The sequence below is a fragment of the Bombina bombina genome, chromosome 5 (assembly GCF_027579735.1).
Source record: "Bombina bombina isolate aBomBom1 chromosome 5, aBomBom1.pri, whole genome shotgun sequence".
Classification (NCBI taxonomy): Eukaryota; Metazoa; Chordata; class Amphibia; order Anura; family Bombinatoridae; genus Bombina; species Bombina bombina.
The window spans coordinates 93,706,217-93,730,864 of record NC_069503.1 but is presented as its reverse complement, the minus strand read 5'-3'; the positions used below and the strand labels follow the sequence as shown (position 1 = coordinate 93,730,864).

The 24,648-nt window shown below is 42.8% G+C and overlaps 2 protein-coding genes across 4 annotated transcripts in view; both read left to right on the top strand.

Moving 5' to 3' along the window:
- Positions 1 to 15,826, top strand: part of LOC128659961 (gastrula zinc finger protein XlCGF26.1-like) — a 607,594-nt gene extending 591,768 nt beyond the window's left edge. For all 3 annotated transcript variants that reach the window (XM_053713552.1, XM_053713550.1, XM_053713551.1), the window contains one exon: positions 14,289 to 15,826. In XM_053713552.1, coding sequence (XP_053569527.1) covers positions 14,289 to 15,442 — 1,154 coding nt within the window. In that variant the 3' untranslated portion in view covers positions 15,443 to 15,826. The remainder of the gene's footprint in view (positions 1 to 14,288) is intronic.
- Positions 15,827 to 16,164: 338 nt separating this feature from the next.
- The window catches only part of LOC128661350 (gastrula zinc finger protein XlCGF57.1-like), a 43,991-nt gene continuing 35,507 nt past the window's right edge, over positions 16,165 to 24,648 (top strand). The window contains exon 1 of the mRNA XM_053715614.1: positions 16,165 to 16,241. Coding sequence (XP_053571589.1) covers positions 16,165 to 16,241 — 77 coding nt within the window. The remainder of the gene's footprint in view (positions 16,242 to 24,648) is intronic.

The window sequence follows — 24,648 nt, the reverse complement described above, 5'->3', positions numbered from 1 at the left end:
CAGTTTGTGGCCCTTTATTTTGGTCTGGCGACGGGCCCCAAGAGTCTTCACAAAGGTTCTGGGGCGCATCTTGCAGTGGTCAGATCCAAGGGCATTGCTGCGGTACCCTACCTGGATGACATCTTTGTTCAGGTGCCATCATTCAGTCTCGTAGAGCTCCACTCGAGGGCTCTGCTTCTTTTGCTCCAATCTCATGGTTGGATGAGCAACTCAGGAAAGAATTCCCTGGTTCCCAGCAACAGGGTGGAGTTCCTGGGCACGATAATAGACTCTATGTCCATGAAGATATTCCTTACAGATCAGCGACGCAGGAAGATTGCGTCCTTCTGTCTTGCCCTTCAGGTCTCTGCAAGCTCTTCAGTGGCCCAGTGTATTGAGGTGATCGGGCTCATGGCTTCCAGCATAGACGTTATACCATTCGCCAGGTTCCACCTCAGACCTCTTCAATTGTGCATGTTGAGGCAGTGGAACAGCGATCATTCGGATCTATCACAGCTGATATCCATGGATGCGTGGACTCTGAGCTCCCTTTCTTGAAGGATCCGCCCGGAGCAACTGTCCATGGGGACATCCTTCTTGAGACTGTCCTGGGAGATTGTGACCATGGACACAAGTCTGTCGGGATGGGGAGCTGTTTGGGTTGCCAGTATGGCACAAGGAAAATGGTCTCGGGAGGAGTCTCTACTTCTGATAAATATCCTGGAACTTCGAGCGATCTACATAACTCCGAAGGCATGGCCCCTCTTGGGTTGTTCAACCTCATAAGGTTCCAGACAGACAACATTACCTTGGTGGCTTACATCAACCATCAGGGGGGTATGAGGAGCTCCCTAGCAATGAGGGAGGTGTCTCAGATTCTGGAGTGGGCAGAGTCCTACAGCTGCTTGCTCTCAGCGATCCACATTCCAGGTGTGGACAACCGAGAAGTTGACTTTCTCAGCCAGCAAACCTTCCATCCAGGGGAATGGTCTCTTCACCCCGAGGTGTTTGCGGAGATTTGTCTCAGATGGGGGACGCAAGAGATAGATCTCATGGCATCCAGAGTCTATTGCAAGCTACCCCGATATGGATCGAGGTCGATGGACCCCCAGGCAGAGCTGATAGAGGCATTGGCGATGCCTTGGGGGTTCAGCCTAGTTTACATATTTCCACCGTTACCACTTCTACCTCGTATAGTGGCACGTATAAAACAGGAGAGGGCCTCAACCATTCTCATTGCTCCTTCTAGGCCTAGGAGGACGTGGTTTGCGGATCTGGTGGGGATGTCATCCTCTCCACCATGGAGGTTACCCTGTCGCAGGGATCTGCTGGAACAGGGTCCCTTTCAACAACAAAATCTCGATAATCTGTGGCTGACTGCGTGGAGAGTGAACGCTTAGTCCTAGCCAAGAGGGATTTTTCTGAATGTGTGATTGATACGCTAGTTCAGGCAAGAAAGCCAGTACCTCGTCGTATCTACCATAAGGTGTGGAGGACGTACTTGTCCTGGTGTGTTAGACATGGATATCCTTGGCATAAGGTGAAGATATTCAGGATTCTGTCTTTTCTCCAAGATGGTTTGGAGAAGGGTCTTGCCGCTAGTTCCTTAAAGGGACAGATTTTGGCTTTATCAGTTCTGTTGCATAGGAGACTCAATGAGTTCCCTGACATTCAGTCTTTTGTTCAGGCTCTGTCTAGAATCAGGCCTGTCTTTAGGCAGTCTGCTCCACCATGGAGCTTAAACTTTGTCCTTAAGGTTCTGCAGAGGGTTCCGTTTGAGCCTATGCATTCTCTTGACATTAAGATTTTATCTTGGAAGGTTCTCTTCCTGTTGGCTATTGCATCGGCACGCAGAGTATCTGAGCTGGTGGCCTTGCAACATGAGCCCCCTTATCTGATTTTTCATGCGGATAAGGCTGTTCTTCGCACGGGCTAGGGGTTTCTTCCCAAGGTGGTGTCTAACTAACATCAGTCAGGAAAAAGTTGTTCCTTCTTTGTGTCCTAACCCTTCTTCTTCCAAGGAGAGGTTACTTCATAATCTGGATGTGGTTCGTGGCTTAAAGTTCTATCTTCAGGCTACTAAGGATTTCAGACAGTCTATATCTCTTTTTGTGGTGTATTTATGGAAGCGCAGGGGGCAGAGGGCCTCTGCTACTTATTTGTCTTTTTGGCTGAGGAGCTTGATCCGCCTGGCCTATGAGACAGTGGGACGGACATAAGCCTCCTCAGAGGATCACGGCTCATTCCACTAGAGCGGTGGCTTCGTCTTGGGCCTTAAAGTATGAGGCCTCTATGGAGCAGAATGACTGGGGGATGTGGGAAGTGGGGGAGGTATTTAAGCCTTTGGCTGGGATGTCTTTTCCTCCTTCTGGTCCCCAGGTTCTTAATTACCAAAAGTAATGAATGAAGCCGTGGACTCTCCTCCCCACGATGGAAATGAAATTATCAGGTAAGCATAATTTGTTTATTAGATACATTAGGTAGAAAAATATTAATTTCAATTTAGTTTGGTCTTTGACTAAATGTGAATTCTTAGAAATAGTCCCTAATGTCCAGTAAACTGCCCTTAAGCCTTAGCATGGACACTGAGGAAAGGTCTAGTGGTCACAGTGTCAACTACAAATATAGGCAATGTTCCCTCTAAGGAGCGTGACAGCGCAGCCACACATTAATTTCATGCTGCGTTGATCATCCTGGAACCCTTTAGCGTGCCAAACGTTTCTCAGCGCACCAAAAATATGTCAGGTGTGCAGTTGCAGTAACGATGCAAGCACAGTGGCAGAATCCTTTGCATGTGGAAGAGTCTGTAGAAATGGAAAGCTGAATGGAGCTTCTATATTCTAATCGCTCCTCAAATTGTGAGTAATACTCTACTCTAGTCTTATCTGATTGTGTAAAATACTTTATGTTGTTTAAGATTATTGAGATACCTTCCTTCACTATTATTTCACCTCTGCTCTCAGTTTGGTTAAGTGATCGACAACCTGTACACACCTTGTGTCCACAGGCAATGCAAATGTCTTCACCCAGGCTTCGTTGTATATTAACCAAAGAAGCAAGCAGAAAAAAGAAAATAAAAAAAAAAACACAGCAAATTGTCCAGTATTCTGTGACAGACTCTGGCTACCCCGTCTGGGTAGCTCCACCAAAGTGGTTGTTCCTTTGTCTGGAACCTGTAGTTGTAGAACGGGATAAGTGATTTTAGCAAGAGCCCACCCTAATAACCAGACAAGACCAGTAGTAAGGTGAAACACGAACAACTTTATTGGGAAAAACACACTGTTTATATACACACTGGCTATCTTGATGAGATCTCCCACCATTCCCACCCCTGCAGACAGGCCAGCCCCTTCATAGGAACAATAGTCACATAGGGATCCCACAATAGCTAGGTTGCGGTTTTTGTGGTGATCCCAAGGGTGCGGCAGCTATTTTCGTGTACCATTATTTATATATATATATATATATATATATATATATATATATATATATATATATATATATATATATATATATAGACTCCAAGTAAGTGCACTCTCACTCGCCAACCCAAACGCAGACCAGGGTGCTTAGCAGGATATTCAATCAGGGTAAAGATAAGCACTCACTGGATTTAAGTACAACAACTATTTATTAGGCAGTGACGTTTCGGGGCATTCACCCCTTCCTCAGACAACCCAAAATGTGATTCAAGCAGTGTTAAATAGCAAATAAAGCCCCTCCCCCATCTATTATTCAGCCAATCAAAATACATCAAATCAAATCAATAAGAGATGTATGTTAACAAAAACAATTTCACTTCTGTATAATACCATCATGATATACAATATTATCAAAAAAGCTTATGTATAAAATATCAATCTATTTTGACAAAATTGTGTGTACCAGTGCCAGCTTATTGAGTGGCCATGGAGCCTAACCAGAGTCAGCGTAATACATATCAACACAATATTCTAACATTGCCCTGCAGCATATAATGTTATGAACATAAATGACATACACTTCAATTAATATAACAGTAAATAACCACTTACTTTTTAAGCCTAAGTTGCAAGGCAATGTATGAGATCCGCCATTCACGCTCAATCAAGCGTGGTCACCGGTGGGCGTGTAAGCATCCGGGTTACTTTCAGACCAGCACGCATTGACCGGAGCAGTGTTATGTGTTGCTATGGCGACCTGTCGCGGTACAACTGGTCTCATCAAAACGAGGCTAGTATCTGAATGACAGCAGCAGGTTGTCATGGCAGCTCTATGCCATGTATACAGTACTGTGTGCACAGCTCACATACTATTAGTGTCAGCTAGACTGGGCTAGTTAAGCGTATATATTATAGTCTGATTTAGACACTGTTGAGAGTATAGCAAATTTTGGCAAATAATATGCACACTCGCCGTGTCCGGTTCTCTGAGAGCTGGCTCAGTTAGCAGCTGTCACCTGACAGCGAATACCTACAATATAGCTGCGGTTTCATTATAAGGACAGGGAGCCTCTATATCATATTAGATCCATTTTTTAGAAACAATTATAAAAATCAGTGGACACCTTGTTTCAACTCTGTATCACATATCTATCACTAAATCATAGAATCTGGAAGCAAACTAGAATAGATCTGGATGGTACGTTGTCACATCTAGCGTTAGTAAGACCCATCTACAGGCAATCTAATTGAGATATCCCCTGTGTACTTACACTATCCACTATTCAATACCCCTAACAACCCAGAACTGACAGTGGGACTATAATATGTAGTAAAGATGAACTAGAATATAAATTACCAAAAGGGGGGGGGGGGGGTATTGAGATAAATTAATGGAATGTCAGGGGCACTACATCTATCAAAATAAAAGTAGAAATAGTAATAAAACATGTGATCCAATTTCCCATAAACTATAGATTAAATATCATCACATCAGTCGGGAATTATGTCATTATAACTCTAACCATTGTTGGATACTAAACTGGAAGGTGGAACTTCAAGTTACATGGAGTATGGTACTGCAAAGTGAATAAGTAGGAGATGGAAAACGTGGACTCTCGGTATGCCCACCAGGGCACCCATGAATGTACATGGACTCTCATTCTTAAATGGTATGTCTGGAGACATCATACCCGTTCTACCTCAAGACCAGGTATTATAAGAAGCAGTGCCAGTCCACATTTGCATTAAGTCCACCAGGGTGTACCGTTCCAAGTCTGTAGATCCATTTGGCTTCAATTTGAAGGAGCTTCTTCTTTCTGTTACCTCCACGTGGCATTGTTGGTACATGATCAATAAGTATGAAGCGTAGATCCTGTTTTATTACTATTTTTACTTTTATTTTGATAGATGTAGTGCCCTGACATTCCATTAATTTATCTCAATACCCCCCCCCCCCCTTTTGGTAATTTATATTCTAGTTCATCTTTACTACATATTATAGTCCCACTGTCAGCTCTGGGTTGTTAGGGGTATTGAATAGTGGATAGTGTAAGTACACAGGGGATATCTCAATTAGATTGCCTGTAGATGGGTCTTACTAACACTAGATGTGACAACGTACCATCCAGATCTATTCTAGTTTGCTTCCAGATTCTATGATTTAGTGATAGATATGTGATACAGAGTTGAAACAAGGTGTCCACTGATTTTTATAATTGTTTCTTAAAAATGGATCTAATATGATATAGAGGCTCCCTGTCCTTATATTGAAACCGCAGCTATATTGTAGGTATTCGCTGTCAGCTGACAGCTGCTAACTGAGCCAGCTCTCAGAGAACCGGACACGGCGAGTGTGCATATTATTTGCCAAAATTTGCTATACTCTTAACAGTGTCTAAATCAGACTATAATATATACGCTTAACTAGCCCAGTCTAGCTGACACTAATAGTATGTGAGCTGTGCACACAGTACTGTATACATGGCATAGAGCTGCCATGACAACCTGCTGCTGTCATTCAGATACTAGCCTCGTTTTGATGAGACCAGTTGTACCGCGACAGGTCGCCATGGCAACACATAACACTGCTCCGGTCAATGCGTGCTGGTCTGAAAGTAACCCGGATGCTTACACGCCCACCGGTGACCACGCTTGATTGAGCGTGAATGGCGGATCTCATACATTGCCTTGTAACTTAGGCTTAAAAAGTAAGTGGTTATTTACTGTTATATTAATTGAAGTGTATGTCATTTATGTTCATAACATTATATGCTGCAGGGCAATGTTAGAATATTGTGTTGATATGTATTACGCTGACTCTGGTTAGGCTCCATGGCCACTCAATAAGCTGGCACTGGTACACACAATTTTGTCAAAATAGATTGATATTTTATACATAAGCTTTTTTGATAATATTGTATATCATGGTGGTATTATACAGAAGTGAAATTGTTTTTGTTAACATACATCTCTTATTGATTTGATTTGATGTATTTTGATTGGCTGAATAATAGATTGGGGAGGGGCTTTATTTGCTATTTAACACTGCTTGAATCACATTTTGGGTTGTCTGAGGAAGGGGTGAATGCCCCGAAACGTCACTGCCTAATAAATAGTTGTTGTACTTAAATCCAGTGAGTGCTTATCTTTACCCTGATTTTATATATATATATATAGCTCCGGCCCCAAGGTGTGACATGATCTGTCGTTAGGGGCCGGAGTGGCAACTGGTCAAAAGGTACCTTGGTCAGCCTGCAGTAGAGTACTATGGTAGAGGGGGAGGGCTCGAAACCCTGAGTTCCAAAAAGAGCTCCCGCCTGGCAATCGCCCCAATCCTTACTCCCAAAGGGAGGTAAAATCCCCTAAAAGAGCGGAGCTCTAGGTTAAAGGAGGTCCGGAGTGACCTAGGTTAAAGCTCAGCGGGGATCCCTAGCACGCTTAGCCAGAGATGAGTTCCATAAGTGAACGGCCCGCTCGCAGTAGGTGGGAGAAGGGGCAAACGGGCAGAGTTCAGCTCTTTCATGACCATGTGTAATCAAATAAAGGGCAGAAAGGGGAAGGTGAGGCAAAACATAATCCAGCAATATGGTGGTGGAGGTAGCCTTGGCAGGTTTGTATCCTTGACAGTGCGGCAGACCCGGCTAGATCCTGATGGGTCGGCTTAAGTCTGTCCAGTGATACTATTCCATGTCAGTTTGCCGGGAGAGGCCATCTGCATTGCAGTTACTCTTTCACGGCCGATACTAAATTGTAAAGTTTAAAGGGCTGCAAGGCCAAGCTCCACCCCAGCAGGCGTCTGTTGTCTCCGGAAACCCTGTTAAGCCATACCAGAGGGTTGTGATCTGTGAACACTATGAAAGCTCTCCCGTATAGGTAGGGATGCAGTTTTTTGAGTTCCCACACCAGTGCCAAGCATTCTTTATCCACTGCCACGTAGCCTACCACCCTTGGTAGTAGTTTCCTGCTAATGTAGGCTACAGGGTGCTCACAGCCCTCTTCATCCACCTGGGTCAGCACTGTTTCCAACCCAAACATGGAGGCATCTGTATGGACACAAAAACATTTGGATGGGTTAGGTGCGGCCAGGATAGGGGCAGAAATCAGTGTCTTCAATTGCTGAAAGGCAGCCTCGCACTCGGGGGACCACAGGACTTGCGGATGTAAGTGCTTTCTGGTCAGGTCAGTCAGAGGTTTGGCCAGGGTGCTATAATTGGGGACAAACTTGCAGTAGTATCCCGCTGTACCAGGAAAGACTAAAACTTAGGCCAGTTAGGGACTGCTTCAATCTTGGCCATCTCCGGCCTCCGCTTCCCTCAGCCCACTCGGTGTCCAAGGTACTGGACCTTTGAGTGCCCTACTGTGCACTTGTCTAGCTTCAGCATCAGACCTGCAGCCCTGATGTGGTCCAAAACGGTGCCTAGGTGGACCAAGTATTCCTACCAGGTATCGCTGTAAATCGCAATGTCATCCAGGTATGTACAGGGATAATCCTGGAGGGGATCTTCCATCCTCTGGAACGTCGCCGGCGCATTTTTCATCCCAAACGGCATGACCTTAAACTGGTACAGGCCGAATGTGGTAATGAATGCCGACTTCGACATGGATTCTGGGTCCAGGGTGATCTGCCAGTAACCCTTGCAGAGGTTTAACATCGTTAGAAAGTTACCTTGGCGGTTTAATAGGGCATAGGATAGGCGTCGGCTGTGCTTCAGTCATTAAGTATACGGTAATCTACACAAAACTGGGTGGTGCCATCCCGCTTGGGCATCAGCACCATTGGGGATGCCCAGGGGCTGTTGGACGGCTCTATAACTCCTGTGTCCAGCATTTCGGGGACCTGGTACACCGGCTGCCGCAAGGGCACCTGTCCCGGGGTCTCCACTTGGTGCACTGCTACCGTGGTGTACCCAAGGTCTGTGGAGAACATATCCACATAGTCTTTCCTATGCTGGCAGGGGCACCCTATTTGGCCTGGGTAGCTCCGGCATGGGGAGACTCTCCATGTCCTCCATTGCAGGAGCGCATATGGCGGCTACCTCCTCTGGCCTCTCCTGGTAGGCCTTCAGCATGTTCACATGAAAGGTCCAGCAGACCCAGTCATCTGAACATTTGGCTACCATGTAGGTAGTGTCACAAAGTTGCTCTATTACTCGGTAGGGTCCCTGCCAAGCGGCCTTTCAGCTTGTCATTCTTGGTCGGCTTCAGGACTAGGACCTTCTACCCCACTTCTAAGGTGCGGTTACGAGTATTACGGTCGTACCACCGCTTCTGTCTAGCTTAGGCAAACTGAACGTCCTCATGGACTCTGGTGGAGAGGTCCTTCAGTCAGTCCCTTAATTCCAGAACGTACCCTCCTCCCCAACTGATCCTTCCCAGTGGTCTCTAAGAAGGTCGAGGGGTCCCCTCACCCTCCAGCCATACACTAGCTCAAAGGGGGGGAAACCCAGTAGATTCCTAGGGCACCTCCTTGTAAGTGAACAGGAGGTGCGGCAGGTATCTCTCCCTGTCCCTGTGAGAGACCGAGAATGTCCAAGGCCGCTACTTCAGTGTCCCATTAAACCTCTCACACAAGCCGTTGGTCTGGGTTGGTATGGAGCACTTGGCAGGGGCCCGCCATATTTGCCATATTTGCTGTGTGAGCTCAGCAATAAACTTGAGTCCCCTGGCCAGAGATAATCTCCCTGGGGAAACCCACTCTGGCAAAGATCCAGAGCATTGGCTACGGTCTCCTCTTGGATGTTGGCCAGGGGGATTGCATGCGGGTATTGGGTAGCGTAGTCCACTACTGTCAGTATGTATCTTTTTCCCAAGGGACTGGGATGGGGCAATGAGCCGACGATGTCAACAGCTATCCTGCTGAACGGTTCTTCGATGATAGGAAGGGATGTCCTTGCAGGGGAATATCATGCCCTATGCGTAGCAGGTCGTACCGATACTTCCACGGTACCACTAACTGTCGCTTGGGCATCTGCTTGATCTCACCACCCTCGGTAACCCGGTACAGAAGTCCTCTGTTCCACTCAAAGCGGTCCCCTCCTAACCCTCCTGGGTCGGTCCTCGCCCAGGCTTGGTTGGGGGTTAACGTCGGTCGCTTAACGTCTGCTGGGCAAAGTCTGAGGAGGAAGCCCAGGAAACTGGGTAGTTGGTCAAGGTATTAGTCAGGTGGTGGTGGCTTACCTGGGTCCCCAGGTCGAATGCAGCAGCTTGGAGCCTGGGTTGTTGGTGGGTAGTGACTGGGTAAGTATCCATAGAACCATCCATAATGAAGGAGGATGCAAGATGCCCCAAGTCATTACCCAACAAGACTTCCGCTGACAAATGGTCCATGATTCCCACTTCAACAGCATTGGATCTGGCACCCCAAGCCACACAAACTATAATGGATTTCTTCATCTAGTCCGACTGGTGACCAGGTGTGGCTGGTCAAGTGTAATGGTGGCTCCGCTGTACCGTAATCCTTGTTCCTGCCGGCCGTTGATTCATACCCGCTGGCGATGGTGCAGCCAATTGTCACCAGCTGCCGCGTTCACTGGGTCTACCTCATGCAGAAACCCAAATTCCTCTTCGGCCCAAGCGGCAGTGTTCGCTGGGCTTCCTGACTCAAAGTAGTGAGACCCTCCTCTGGACACCCCAGCTGCTCCCCTAGTCAGTGTGGGGTGGGGCGGATTCTTTGGGCAATTTGACCATTCATGGCCCACTTGATCACACCCGTAGAACCGGATTCCTTTCTTCCAAGGCGGACTGGGCCCATAAGAACAGAAGGGTGCCAGTGTGTAACTGAAGGCTGAGGAGGTGCCGGAGTAGAGCGGGTTGTTGTAGGGGGTTCGGGTTGAACCGTGCGTCGGTTATCCAAAAATTGGTCTGCCAGGACAGCAGTTAGATCCACTGTCTCAGGTTTCCAGTCCCTGACCCATTCTCATACCTCCAGTGGGGAGTGGTCATAAAAATGTTCCATAAAGATGAGCTGGGAGGCATGGGCTAAGGTGGTCACTTGGCAACCCGAAAACCATTAATCCAGGGAGTGGGTGAACTGGTGAATCCACTCTGTAAAGGGTTGCCCCTCTCTCCTTCTCAGGCTCCGGAACTTCAAACGGTGAGCCTCAGGGGTGATGGCATACCTAGCCAAGATGTGTTCCATCACCCGCTCATAGTTCTGCTTGTCTTCTATGTGAATGGCCTTGAAAGCATCCAAGGCCCTCCCGACAGGTGAAGGTAACTCGTCGGCATCAGCAATGCCCTGCAGTTGGCACTGGGTCTCGAATACCTGCAGGTATCCATCGATCTCCTCTCCATCTTTTTTAAGGCATGGAAAGCCTCATGGTGTAACTTCTTCTGAGGGTAAGCGCGTCTCAGGTCGGCTGGTGTGATTCCCCACATAGCTTTCTGGACCTTCAGTATTTTGAGGTGTGTAGTGTCTGCAATAATCGGCATGACGATCTCCTGCAGTGGAGTGGTCCCATAGAGTGCCAGTCATTACTGGATCTCCCGCTGGACCTCGGGCATCTCAGTCCCACCGGTTGAGGGCTCGCTGGTCTTGTCACTGCCCTGGATGCTGCTGCCCCCCCTAGCCTGATCGCTGGCTCGATCGCCTTCCATTCGCTTAGTGAGGATCACTGTCTTGGATTTTTTGCTGGCCACCAGTCCATAGGTTCCAGCAAGTCTTTAAGAGTGCTCTTCTTAAGCTTGGAGAACTGCTGCTCCATTTGAAAAGGGCTTGTTGGTGGTTTTGATGTTCTAGGTTGAAGGAAGCATCCCACCACTGCCAAGCAGTTGTGATGGACTCTGGCTACCCCGACTGGATAGCTCTGCCAAAGGGGTCCTTCCTTAGCCTGGAACCTGTAGCTGTAAAGTGGGATAAGTGATTTTAGCAAGAGCCCACCCAAATAACCAGACAAAACCAGTATTAAGGTGAAACACGAACAGACTTTATTGGGAAAACACATTGTTTATATACACACTGGCCATCTTGATAAGAGCCTTATCTGATCCCAAGATCTCCCACCATTCCCGCCCCTCCAGACAGGCCGGCGCCTTTGTAAGAAACAATAGTCACATAGGGAACCCACAATAGCTAGGTCGTGGTTTTCGCGGTGATCCCAAGGGAGCAGCAGCTATTCCCAGGTACCATTGTATAGCTCTGGGCCCCAAGGTGTCCCAGTCCAAAAGTGACATGATCCGTTGCTAGGGGCCGGAGCAGAAACTGGTCAAAAGGTACCCCAGTCAGCCTGCAGTAGAGGACCAGTGGTAGAGGGGGGGGGGGCTTGAAACCCTGAGTTCGGAAGGGAGCTCCCTCCTGGCAATCACCACAATCGTTACCTCCAAAGGGTGGTACAATCCCCTAAAAGAGCGTAGCTCTAGGTTAAAGGGGGTCTGGAGCGACCTAGATTAAAGCTCAGCTAGCCGGTGATGAGTTTCATAAGTGACCGGCCGGCTTGTGGTAAGTGGGAAAAGGGGCAAGCAAATCCAATAAGGGGCATAAAACAAGAAGGGGAAAAACATAATAATACAGCAATATGGTGGTGGAGGTAGCCTTGGCAGCTTTGTATCCGTGACATCTACTATCAAAGTTTTTTAATTTTCCAAGGGTTTTAGTATTAGTTGTTGTATAGCTAAATGAGCAATTTTATAAAATTTTACAACTTCTCAAATTCTGTAAGAACTTTATTTATTGTATTTTCTGAACACAGTTGAGTGTCATATTGTGCATAATTGGACATTTAAGACAGAGCCACCATGCTCAGTGCTGATGCTGACATTTGGGTCATATTTGTCCCTTTACCTGCCAGTGCCAAGTAAAATTGGAACATGAAATAGTTTAATTGATGCAGATGCATCTATTCTGAACATTTGTAGCTATATTTTCACTAATAGGAAAAGCTTTGCCTGTGTTCTTGTGATATAGACTCTATGATTAATTCTCACTCACAGGGTCTACATACATTGCACACACAGGACACATGCAGACAGCATACAGTAGTACTCAGCCATACAGTGCAATTGCAGATAGCATACAGTGGCTGAGTACTACGGTATGCTGTCTGCATGTGCACTGTGTGGCCCAGTACTGCTGTATGCTGTCTGCATGTGCATTGTGTGGCCCAGTACTGCTGTATGCTATCTGCATGTGCATTGTGTGGTTGAGTACTGCTGTATGCTGTCTGCATGTGAACTGTATGGCTGAGTACTACTGTATGCTGTCTGCATGTGAACTGTATGGCTGAGTACTACTGTATGCTGTCTGCATGTGCACTGTATGACTGAGTATTACGGTATGCTGTCTGCATGTGCACTGTATGGCTGAGTAATACTGTATGCTGCCTGCATGTGCACTGTATGGCTCTCTGCCAATACAGTACACATGCTAACAGCATACAGTAGTACTCAGTCATACAGTGCACATGCAGACAGCATACCATGGCAGAAAGTGAAGCCATTTTAGCTACATTTTTTTCATAGTTGTATATTACTAGAAACTAACATGAATCCATTTTATCTATAAACTCCATAGTTGCTAATTTGCTGTATTTTTATAGTTATATGTTTAACTATTCAGTTGCCATTGCCAATGCCATTTCCCCCTATTATGTTTAGCATAGAAGACTAATAGTTTGCATTTTGTGTTGTTTTGGCTGATATATACTTAGGTAGGGGAAGCTACTCCTTATATTTTTCATATAAGCCAGCTTTTAATTGATGCATGATGTATTCCACTTTTATATGTTATTGTTGTAACTCTGGAATGTATAAGAGCAACAAGGCTGTAGATGAATTTCACATATCTGATCTGTCATGGTTTTCACACTTTTCTGGGCCAGCCTGCTGTACACACATTCCCTTTAAATGTCACTGAAGCAAATATCCCATTTTATATCAACAGTGTTGATATTAAATAGTATATTTACTTCAGAGAAGTTTAAAGGGAATGTGTGTTTGTTTTTGTGAGACAACTCAGAGCTGGGTACCAACCTGTTACTACTTAGGGGAAAAAGGCATTTTTTTAGCAGTCCAGTTTATTATACTGCTAATATCTGAGCACTGGATTTAATTTTGATTGACTCACATCATCCCAGTGTAGGAGATGTGACTATTATACAGGCTCAGATGTGAAACTCCTAAAATGCCAGCTATTTAAAGGGACACTGAACTCAATTTTTTTCTTTCGTGATTCAGGTAGAGCATGAAATTTTAAGCAACTGTCTAATTTACTCATATTGTCAAATTTTCTTCATTCTCTAGGTATCTTTATTTGAAATGCAAGAATATAAGTTTAGTTGCCGGCCCATTTTTGGTGAACAACCTGGGTTGTTCTTGCTGATTGGTGGATAAATTCATCCACCAATAAAAAAGTGCTGTCCAGAGTCTGAACCAAAAAAAGGCTTGATGCCTTCTTTTTTAAATAAAGATAGCAAGAGAACAAAGAAAAAATGATAATAGGAGTAAATTAGAAAGTTGCTTAAAATTTCATGCTCTATCTAAATCACGAAAGAAAAAAATTGGGTTCAGTGTCCCTTTAAGAAACTGGACCTTTTATTAAAAAAACACCCCAAACTTTTAATTTAGGTATGTGTATATATTTTAGCTTATACTATGTATTGTCTATGCCTTCGTAATAAAACCGTAATAAAAATTACTTATTTAAAGTATAGAGTGTAATTTTTTTATTTCATTTAATATTTATATTATTATATAATATTTAAGTGCTGCCCAGTTGTCAGGTCGTGTAAAACATTTGTTGCTCAGAGCAGTAGCAGGTATGCACAGCTGTAACAAAAATTAGAGGGAACATTGAATGTAGGGGACTGACTAAATCAGAACAGTTTATATGTTCTCATTATAAAATAATTATGTAATTAATAACATTACTTCCATTGTGTTTCTTATTGATAGGTGAATTCACAAACTGCAAGAACTATAACACAAATCGTATTGCTCATCAGAGAATTCACACAGGAGAGAAAGCATTTCCATGTTCTGACTGTGGGAAATGTTTTACTGTGAAATCAACTCTTATTGCACATCAGAAAATTCATACAGGGGAGAAAGCATTTTCATGTTCTGACTGTGGGAAATGTTTTATTCAGAAATCACAGCTTATTGTACATCAGAAAACTCATACAGGAGAGAAAGCATTTCCATGTTATGACTGTGGGAAATGTTTTATTCAGAAATCACAGCTTATTGTACATCAGAAAACTCATACAGGAGAGAAAGCATTTCCATGTTCTGACTGTGGGAAATGTTTTACTCAGAAATCACAGCTTATTGTACATCAGAAAACTCATACAGGAGAGAAAGCATTTCCATGTTCTGTCTGTGGGAAATGTTTTACTATGAAATCAAGTCTTATTGCACATCAGACAATTCATACAGGAGAGAAAGCCTTTTCATGTTCTGACTGTGGGAAATCTTTTACTTCGAAACAAAATCTTATTGCACATCAGAAAATTCATACAGGAGAGAAAACCTTTTCATGTTCTTACTGTGGCAAATGTTTTACTTTGAAACAAAATCTTATTGCACATCAGAAAATTCATACAGGAGAGAAAGCCTTTTCATGTTCTGACTGTGGGAAATGTTTTACTATGAAATCAAGTCTTATTTCACATCAGAAAATTCATACAGGAGAGACAGACTTTTCATGTTCTGACTGTGGGAAATGTTTTGCTATGAAATCAACTCTTATTACACATCGGAAAACTCATACAGGAGAGAAAGACTTTTCATGTTCTGACTGTGGGAAATGTTTTACTATGAAATCAACTCTTATTGGACATCAGAAAGTTCATACAGGAGAGAAAGACTTTTCATGTTCTGACTGTGGGAAATGTTTTACTTTGAAATCAAATCTTATTAAGCATCAGAAAACTCATACAGGAGAGAAAGACTTTTCATGTTCTGACTGTGGGAAATGTTTTACTATGAAATCAACTCTTATTACACATCATAAAATTCATACAGGAGAGAAAGCATTTTCATGTTCTGACTGTGGGAAATGTTTTACTCGGAAAACAACTCTTATTAGGCATCAGAAAACTCATTGAAAGAAATCAGTTTAACCTCATGGTACAGAGGAAGCGTTCTGTGAAACGCGCGTCAGGGGTCCAGCAGGAGCAGCTGTGTCTCTCCTGTCTGTCGCTTTTTAACTTGCTTGCCTGGTTGATAATAGAATTTATGTCTCAATAACGAACCTTACTCATGGTGCCCACTATAACAGTTATTAATACTTAAAAGTAAAAGTAATTTAGCCCTCGGATTGTAAGGGCTTAGCTTACTATAGATTACTATATTAGTGGGCCCGTGGACATATGTTGAATTGAGCCAATCCTTATTTACTCTCATACTGGGTTTAAGTGTTTTTAACATTTCTTCTCTGCTACTGTGTGCATGTATGTTCCTAGTCTAATTAATAAAGTTTAAAGTACGAATGATATGGAACTTTTTATAAAACAATAAGAGTAATCTCTGAGAATCATTCCATTTGGAGTTAATATTTAATATAACTTTGTCGAATTCTTTGCTAAAAACTATTGTATCTCTAATACAATTAGTTTATCTAGTTGTTCTGTTCCTCTAAGAATCCACATCAGATATTGTTCCTAGCAAGTAGAAAATACTTATACATCATAACAATTAAAGGTATACTTACTGTGATATATAAACTGGAGCAATACCTGTTATTACTTAACTCCAATAATCCCCAACCACATATGTTCTAGAGGGTGACATGTAGTTGTCACTCACACAATATCAAGTGCTGATGATGATGACTGCATGTGATCCCCTGATGTGCACAGTTTTGCAGTTGTTTGAGGCCCCTTTTGCACCTCAAGCATTTATGAGGTGAGCACAGGGTGGATTTGATTTAAATCAATTTGATATAATTCATGATTTAGGAGAGAAGAAAACAGAGGCGCCCGATGGCCTAATACCATATACACAGAGTTAATACAGGTAAGCAAAGTGGATACTCACAAACGGACAGCACCTGAGGGTGCAAACAGAGCAGACTGGAACCTCACAGGATATGAGCAGCCAGCTATTCAAAGGGGAATCCTCACTTGTAGATTTCAAGGTATTCCTATATGAAGGGAGACAGAGCCAACATAACCCAGCACAGTTTGGTACAAAAATGTGTGTATTGTGGAAATAAACACACTTACATGTTCTGAATCACTTCCAGGTGCAATATAAGCAGGCTGGAGCCTCTCAGCCACCCAGCTGACTGATTAAGAGTTAACAGGTCACAAAAAAACTCCCAAAGAGTTCAGGGATGATAGATACACATCAAAAAAGCAGCAGCAAATGTATAGATAAAAATATACTGGGGGCGGAGCCAACAGCCGACTATGATGGCCGCATTATACTGAAGCTCCTACAATATACTGAGGGCCTTTAGCAATATTGTACCCTAAACTGCCTTGGAGTGCAAAATCTGGATGTAGGGCTGATGTGTGAAGCTTCCACGATCACAGTGGCATGTTTGTCTCATCCTGTGGCGCATTTGATCTGAGGCCCTGATGAACTGTTAAGCGTGAGGCCTCTGTCACTCCGGAACTGTGCTTAAGTCACGGCCCCGCAGCTATAGAGCTCTGTGTAAAGTCGATAAAGTACCCGGCACCTAAGACTTAAAAGCAAGATAACCACCCGCCCTGGGATCATGGCGTTAGCTCTGAGTGACATGGAAATACTTACCCTGATGGACTCTCACTTTCGTAAGTTGCGGCTATTGATCGCAAGGGGCTTCGGTGCAGCCGAATGTGTGGACCAGGATCAGGGTGGAGACTTACCGGATGGCAATGCAGAGCAGCTGGTTGTGCTCGTCAGTGAGAGCAACACTTCCGAATTGGAGATACCTGCTCCTCTGACCTGTGAGAGAGTAGTTATGAGAGACAGCCTTTCAGATATAGCACCTAGAGAAGACACAATATGGCCGACTAGGAGACTTAGAGGTGGCAGTGGGTCTGGGCTCTGATACATACACAGATGTAATGGATGATAGTGTTTCCTTGTTGAATGGGGCCTTGGCCCCTCGTCAACTTTCAACTAAGATGGACCCGCTCCTTTGCTCCTTGTTGTGCCCTTGTACAACCCAACCTTCGTCAACAGGATACCCTGTACTGCAGAAATTGTTGGAGGTATGGGAAGGGGCCTCTCATGTTGTTACTAGCGTTGAGACTGGGATCGGATAAATGAATAGCAGAGGATCATGTCTTTTCAACGTTCTCAAGCCTCATGGGACAAACATTGCTAATAAAATAGCAGCCTGCTTCTGTTTCAATTTTTTTTTTGTGCTTCTTTTTTGTTTGCTAGCAGGCTGTGAATGGTTACTTAGTCTTATACATTGCTATGACGTTTCTCTTGTTAGTGTTAGGCGGCCACTAAGGCTAACCTTTTTCACCACCTACTTAGAGGTTATTAGTAGAGCACAGTATATCTCATATCCGTAGTGAATGTTTTCTTGCCCTATTTCATAACATATATATATCTATATTACCCATTACATGATATGGACCTCTACTACCAAGTGTTTGACTCTAGGTTTATCTTATATTCCACTCTATAGCCTGGGTCATTCCACCACCTTAAGGTATGAAGTTTTACTGAGATTGATATTGTGACTTTTAAAGACATTCTTCATAACAATGCAATGGGACCTTCATGTTACCTTGGCTCGCTTCTTACTTTTTTATGTGTAGTTGGCTGTTGGCTTTTATAATATTGGCTGCAGACATTTTGTCTTAATATCTTTCCTGTGGGTTAGTGGGGAGCCCCGGGAGAGAGACACTTATATAAGCGTATGAGAAACAGATACTACAGCTGTCTTATCTCAACCGTAAGGAATGTGGGGTTTGATGATACTGTTAAACCATTTATATGTGTCTGTCCTGTCTGGGGGTTAGAGGGGGCCCTCAACGAGGATGAATATACATTGTCATTATATCTTTATCATTATTACTTATGGCTGCTCCTCTTGGACCAGTGGCCAGGGTCTAGGGGGAGCCCACATAATGGAAGGTTAACCCATGAACATACCAACTCAAGATATACTCTTATATACAGTAGGAAGAAGAGCTATGTAGGGAAGCGGATCCTACTAACATGGGTAATCTACACTGGGGTCGAATGACATACTACTTACGAGACTCCATACTCCCGCAGGTTAGCAGTAGGATTAAACTACCTAGTTTAGCAAAGTTTTATGGCAAGTTCCCATAGCATGGAAGGTGGGATTTCGGTTATACGGGATGTCCAGAGCTATGTAACATATAATATTCTAGGGTACGTTATACCTTGAGGAAAGTTAAGGAAATAATATCATGCTTAGAGAAAGTAACACTTGGTTTTTAACTCCTATACTGTGTTGTACCTAATCACTTATATATTTTTCAATGGTGGATATTTTATGTTAGTTCACCTCCCCCCCCCCCCCCATTTACAGAGCCCTCACCAGGGTTCAAACTGGGTGGACTATTTCCACTACAACGCCTCCCATTTCACAGGAATATAAACTCCCCTTAGACTAGAATCTACTTGTTTATCTCTAGAGCAGGGAACTTTGACTCTATATATGGATATTCCTTTATGTACTAATTGTACGTTCAATTATCTAGGATAAGTTTGTTTGAAATTTCATGTTTATTTTGTTTAACCGAGCAGGGGTCCTGCGTGTCCCCAATTGTTACTTTTTATCTTTTAAGCTTAATAAAATCTATTATAAAAAATATATATATTTTAATAAAAGTGACGCGATTCTCAGCCTCTGCAGGGGTTTTTATGGCTATACAAAAATTAAATGAAATACACTTGCTATATAAAGAGATAAAACAATCCAATAGGGCAAACCATTAACAAGATACACCTGTATGTATCATCAATAGGTAATTAGTTGCTATGGTAACCTAAACAAACCAACCCTCCCAGCAATGACCACACAAAGATAAATTAGGCATAAGTTATACATAGTAATTGTCTACAACCAGCGATAATGAATAAACACATACATAACTCAGAGAAAATGTACACCAATACACTTTTAAGACACCACATAGATTGCAATCCTATCTTCATAATTCCCCGCTTAATATAAAGTCAATAATAATATAATAATGAACAATTCGCACAGTTGTAACAATAGAGAATCAATGACAATATGGTAATAAATTCCCACAATGGTGATCTATAATTAATTTAGGATTTATCTATAATCAGCATAAGCACATAACAATCAATTGACTAATGCATGATTCCGATAAAGTACTTTGGCATAAAGATTGTAATCCTATACTAGTATACAAAACACTATATAAAATAACAATATAGATAGATTAAAATGAAACAAAACAAATCACCATGACAATTCGAGCATAATAATAATAATAAAAGCCAATCACAATCAGCCCCCCCCCCCCCCAATATGGCAGCCCCAAGCGGGACCCTCATTGTCCCAAAGAGTAAAAAGGCCCTTTGGAAATGGGGATCAAGAGGTAAATCACTCTCCCGCAAAAAGAATAAATTACAAAAACTAAAGAAAGGGATTTTTAATTTATCATCTTGTGATCCTTCACATGATGACATAAGAGTCTTAGGGAGAGGTTTATCCTTTAGTCCCTCAAATAAATGTAATGTTTACAACTATATGTTGACATCAATAGTTACACAAGTTAAAGCTTTCATTGCAAATATATTTTGCAGATAAAAAGATCAAGGATGATAAATTGAGGGCTATTACCACTGACTCAATGGACTCACATGTGAGTGGGGGTTTCTTTGTGTATGAGCCTGAAATCTTAATGGAAGACTTGTTTGACAAATGTATTCTAACTTGAAACCGAGATCTGCTACTAACAACCATATTGATATTTTTTCTAATTAATTTTGGAAGACTTAGAGAAGTTATCAAAAGACCGCAAAAAATTGAGGTACAAATACAACCTGAATCCAGGTGAATGTAAAATTTTAGCCAGCTTGTACAGTGACCCTAATTTGGTCATTAGACAAGCAGACAAGGGGGGAGGGGTAGTGTTGCAGGACATCCAGGATTATATTGTGGAAGCAAATAGGATTTTGAATGAAACTGATTATTATCAGACACTTCAACATGATCCTACTATTGCTTACCAGAACCAGTTAAATTAAATCTTACAACCTGGTTTGGAACAAGGTATCATGACAAAACAAGAAGGTGACTATTGATATCCCAAATATCCTGGTACTGCATTCTACTACCACCTCCCCAAGATCCATAAGGAAACCCCAAGGGCGGCCCATTATTGCGGGTATATATTGATTTCTTTTTACAGAAATTTGTAACATCTTTACTTTCCTATATTAAGGATTCATCAGATCTACTACTTAAACTCAATAGAGTATCAATAGACAAAGACAGTGGGTGGGTCACATGTGATGTTGGAGCGGAGCATTATACTCCAACATCAAACATGAGTTGGGTTATATCATTGGTACGTTACTTCTTAGAAAAAGACATATATATGCCTGATATTCAGATAGATTTTCTTATTGAACTAATTACATTTATTCTAAAACTTCATTATTTTCTGTATCAGAGTAGGTTTTATTTACAGATAAAGGGAACGGCCATGGGGACCAGGGTCGATCCAAGTTTTGCAAATTTGTTCATGGGAACATTTGAGCAACAGTACATCTATGATTCACCATTTGCAGCAAACCTGGTGTTCTATGGCCATTATATTGATGATCTTTTGTTTATTTTTAGGGGCTCTTATCAACAGGTAGTGGGGTTCATTGAGCATTTGAACAATAATAATTTTTGTATCTCTTTCTCCCACAATATCCAGAAATATTCTATTGAATTTTTTAACCTCCTTTTGGGGCGGTCAGATGGTGGGGCAGTTTCTTCTAAAACCTATTTTAAAAGTGTAGATTGCAACAGCTTTCTACACTATGAGAGTAATCATTATAGTTGGAAAAACAATCGCCTAGATTTAGAGTTCTGCGTTAGCCGTCCAAACCAGCGTTAGGGAGTCCTAACGCTGGTTTTGGCCGCCCGCTGGTATTTAGAGTCTTGTAGGTAAGGGTCTAACGCTCACTTTCCAGCCATGACTTTTCCATGCCGCAGATCCCCTTACGTCAATTGTGTATCCTATCTTTTCAATGGGATCTTTCTAACGCTGGTATTTAGAGTCTTGGCTGAAGTGAGCGTTAGAACTCTAACGACAAGACTCCAGCCGCAGAAAAAAGTCAGGAGTTAAGAGCTTTATGGGCTAACGCCGGTTTATAAAGCTCTTAACTACTGTGCTCTAAAGTACACTAACACCCATAAACTACCTATGTACCCCTAAACCGAGGTCCCCCCACATCGCTGCCACTCTAATAAAAAAATGTAACCCCTAATCTGCCGACCGCACACCGCCGCAACCTACATTATCCCTATGAACCCCTAATCTGCTGCCCCTAACATCGCCGACCCCTAAATTATATTTTTTACTCCCTAATCTGCCCCCCCCAACGTCGCCGCTACCTACCTACACTTATTTACCCCTAATCTGCCGGCCGGACCTCGCCGCCACTATAATAAATGTATTAACCCCTAAACCGCCTCACTCCCGCCTCAAAAAACCTATAATAAATAGTATTAACCCCTAATCTGCCCTCCCTAACATCGCCGACACCTAACTTCAAGTATTAACCCCTAATCTGCCGACCGGACCTCGCCGCTACTCTAATAAATGTATTAACCCCTAAAGCTAAGTCTAACACTAACACCCCCCCTAAGTTAAATATAATTTTTATCTAACAAAATAAAATAAATCTTATGAAATAAATTAATCCTATTTAAAGCTAAATACTTACCTGTAAAATAAACCCTAATATAGCTACAATATAACGAATAATTATATTGTAGCTATTTTAGGATTTATATTTTTTTTTACAGGCAACTTTGTATTTATTTTAACTAGGTACAATAGCTATTAAATAGTTAATAACTATTTAATAGCTACCTAGTTAAAATAACTACAAAATTACCTGTAAAAAAAATCCTAACCTAAGTTACAATTAAACCTAACACTACACTATCAATAAATTAATTAACTAAACTATCTACAATTATCTACAATTAAATCAACTAAACTAAATTACAAAAAAACAAAACACTAAATTACAAAAAATAAAAAAAGATTACAAGAATTTTAAACTAATTACACCTACTCTAAGCCCCCTAAAAAAATAACAAAGCCCCCCAAAATAAAAAAAATGCCCTACCCTATTCTAAAATAAAAATTTAACAGCTCTTTTACCTTACCAGCCCTTAAAAGGGCCTTTTGCGGGGCATGCCCCAAAGAAAACAGCTCTTTTGCATTTAAATAAACATACAATACCACCCCAACATTACAACCCACCACCCACATACCCCTAATCTAACCCAAACACCCCTTAAAAAACCTAACACTAAGCCCCTGAAGATCTCCCTACCTTATCTTCACCACGCCGGGTATCACCGATCCATCCAGAAGAGGGTCCGAAGTCTTCATCCTATCCGGCAAGAAGAGGTCCAGAAGAGGGTCCAAGCACCCTAATCTAATAAACTACCAGTAGCCCTTAAAAGGGCTTTTTGCAGGGCATTGCCCCAAAGTAATCAGCACTATTGCCAAATAAATACACAACCCCCCAACAGTAAAACCCCCCCACCCACCAAACCCCCCCCCAAAAAAAAACTAACACTAAAAACCGTAGACGCAGAGCGGAGGAGTTGAAGACCGATGACCGCGATCGCCGGTCTTCAGTTCCAGCGTCGATGGTCTTCAGCTCCGCGGTCATTGGTCTTCAACTCCTCCACTCCGCGCCGGCTGGTTCCTGGAAGAAGAAGAGGTCGCCGCTTCGAAGAAGACTTCACCGCCTGGAACAGGACCTTCTCCACCGGTCTTCAGGACAAGTAAGGACCACTTGGGGGTTAGACTTAGGTTTTTTTAAGGGGTTTTGGGGGGGTTTATTTTATTTAGATAGGGTGGGCAGCAAAAGAGCTGGCAATGCCCACCCTTGGGGGGTTACTGTTGGGGGGGTTGTGTATTTATTTGGCACTAGAGCTGATTACTTTGGGGCAATGCCCTGCAAAAAGCCCTTTTAAGGGCTACTGGTAGTTTATTAGATTAGGGGGTGTTTTTATTTTGGGTGTTTTTTTTATTTTCATAGGGATTAGGTGTAATTAGTTTAAAATTTTGTAATTTTATTTATTATTTTCTGTAATCTTAGCTTTTTTTCTGTAATTCTAGCTTAAAGAGACAGTCTACTCCAGAATTTGGATTAGACTGCCCCTTTAATTTATACTTAGTATATTTTTATTTTTAAAGTAGTATTAGTGTTTTGTAATTTATGACTAACTTTAGTATTTTGTAAATTAAGTATTTTTAGTTCATTTTGTGTGTGTTAGGCTAGGGGGGTGTTAGGCTAGGGGGGTGTTAGGCTAAGGGGGTTTAGGGTAGGGGGGTTTAGGTTAGGGGTTAGGTGTATTGCGTGGTGGGCTATGGCAATTTAGGGGTTAATAATAGAATAGGTGTATTGCGGTGGGGGCTATGGCAGTTTAGGGGTTAATAATAGAATAGGTGTATTGCGGTGGGGGCTATGGCGGCTTAGGGGTTAATAATAGAATAGGTGTATTGCGGTGGGGGCTATGGCGGTTTAGGGGTTAATAATAGAATAGGTGTATTGCGGTGGGGGCTATGGTGGTTTAGGGGTTAATAATAGAATAGGTGTATTACGGTGGGGGCTATGGCGGTTTAGGGGTTAATACTTTATTAGGTGTACTGTGGTAAGGGGCTAAGGCGGTTTAGGGGTTAATACTTAGGCTTATTGCGTTGTGGGGGGTTGTCGGTCTAGAGGTTCATACATTTATTATTAGGAGTGAGAGGGGGGATTGCGGATAGAGGGGTATACGTGTCGGGCTTATTTTTGGGAGGCGTGTTAGACAGTTACGGTAGATTTTAAATTTTAGTTAGTTTTATTAGGCGCTGGCAGTTTCTAAAGTGCCGTAAGTCACTGGCGACTCCAGAAATTTGTATTTACGCTTATTTCTGGACATCGCAAGTTTTTCAGACTTACGGCACTTAGGAAATGCCGGCGCCTTATATGTAATACCCCGATGTGCGAGGTGAAATTACGGGCGGCGCAGGTTTCCACGCTTGCGCCGAAACCTGCACCGTATATCGGATCGCGCCCATTATGTTTCAGGGAAAGAAAATTGTAATCTTTCAGGACTATGCAGCAGACATAG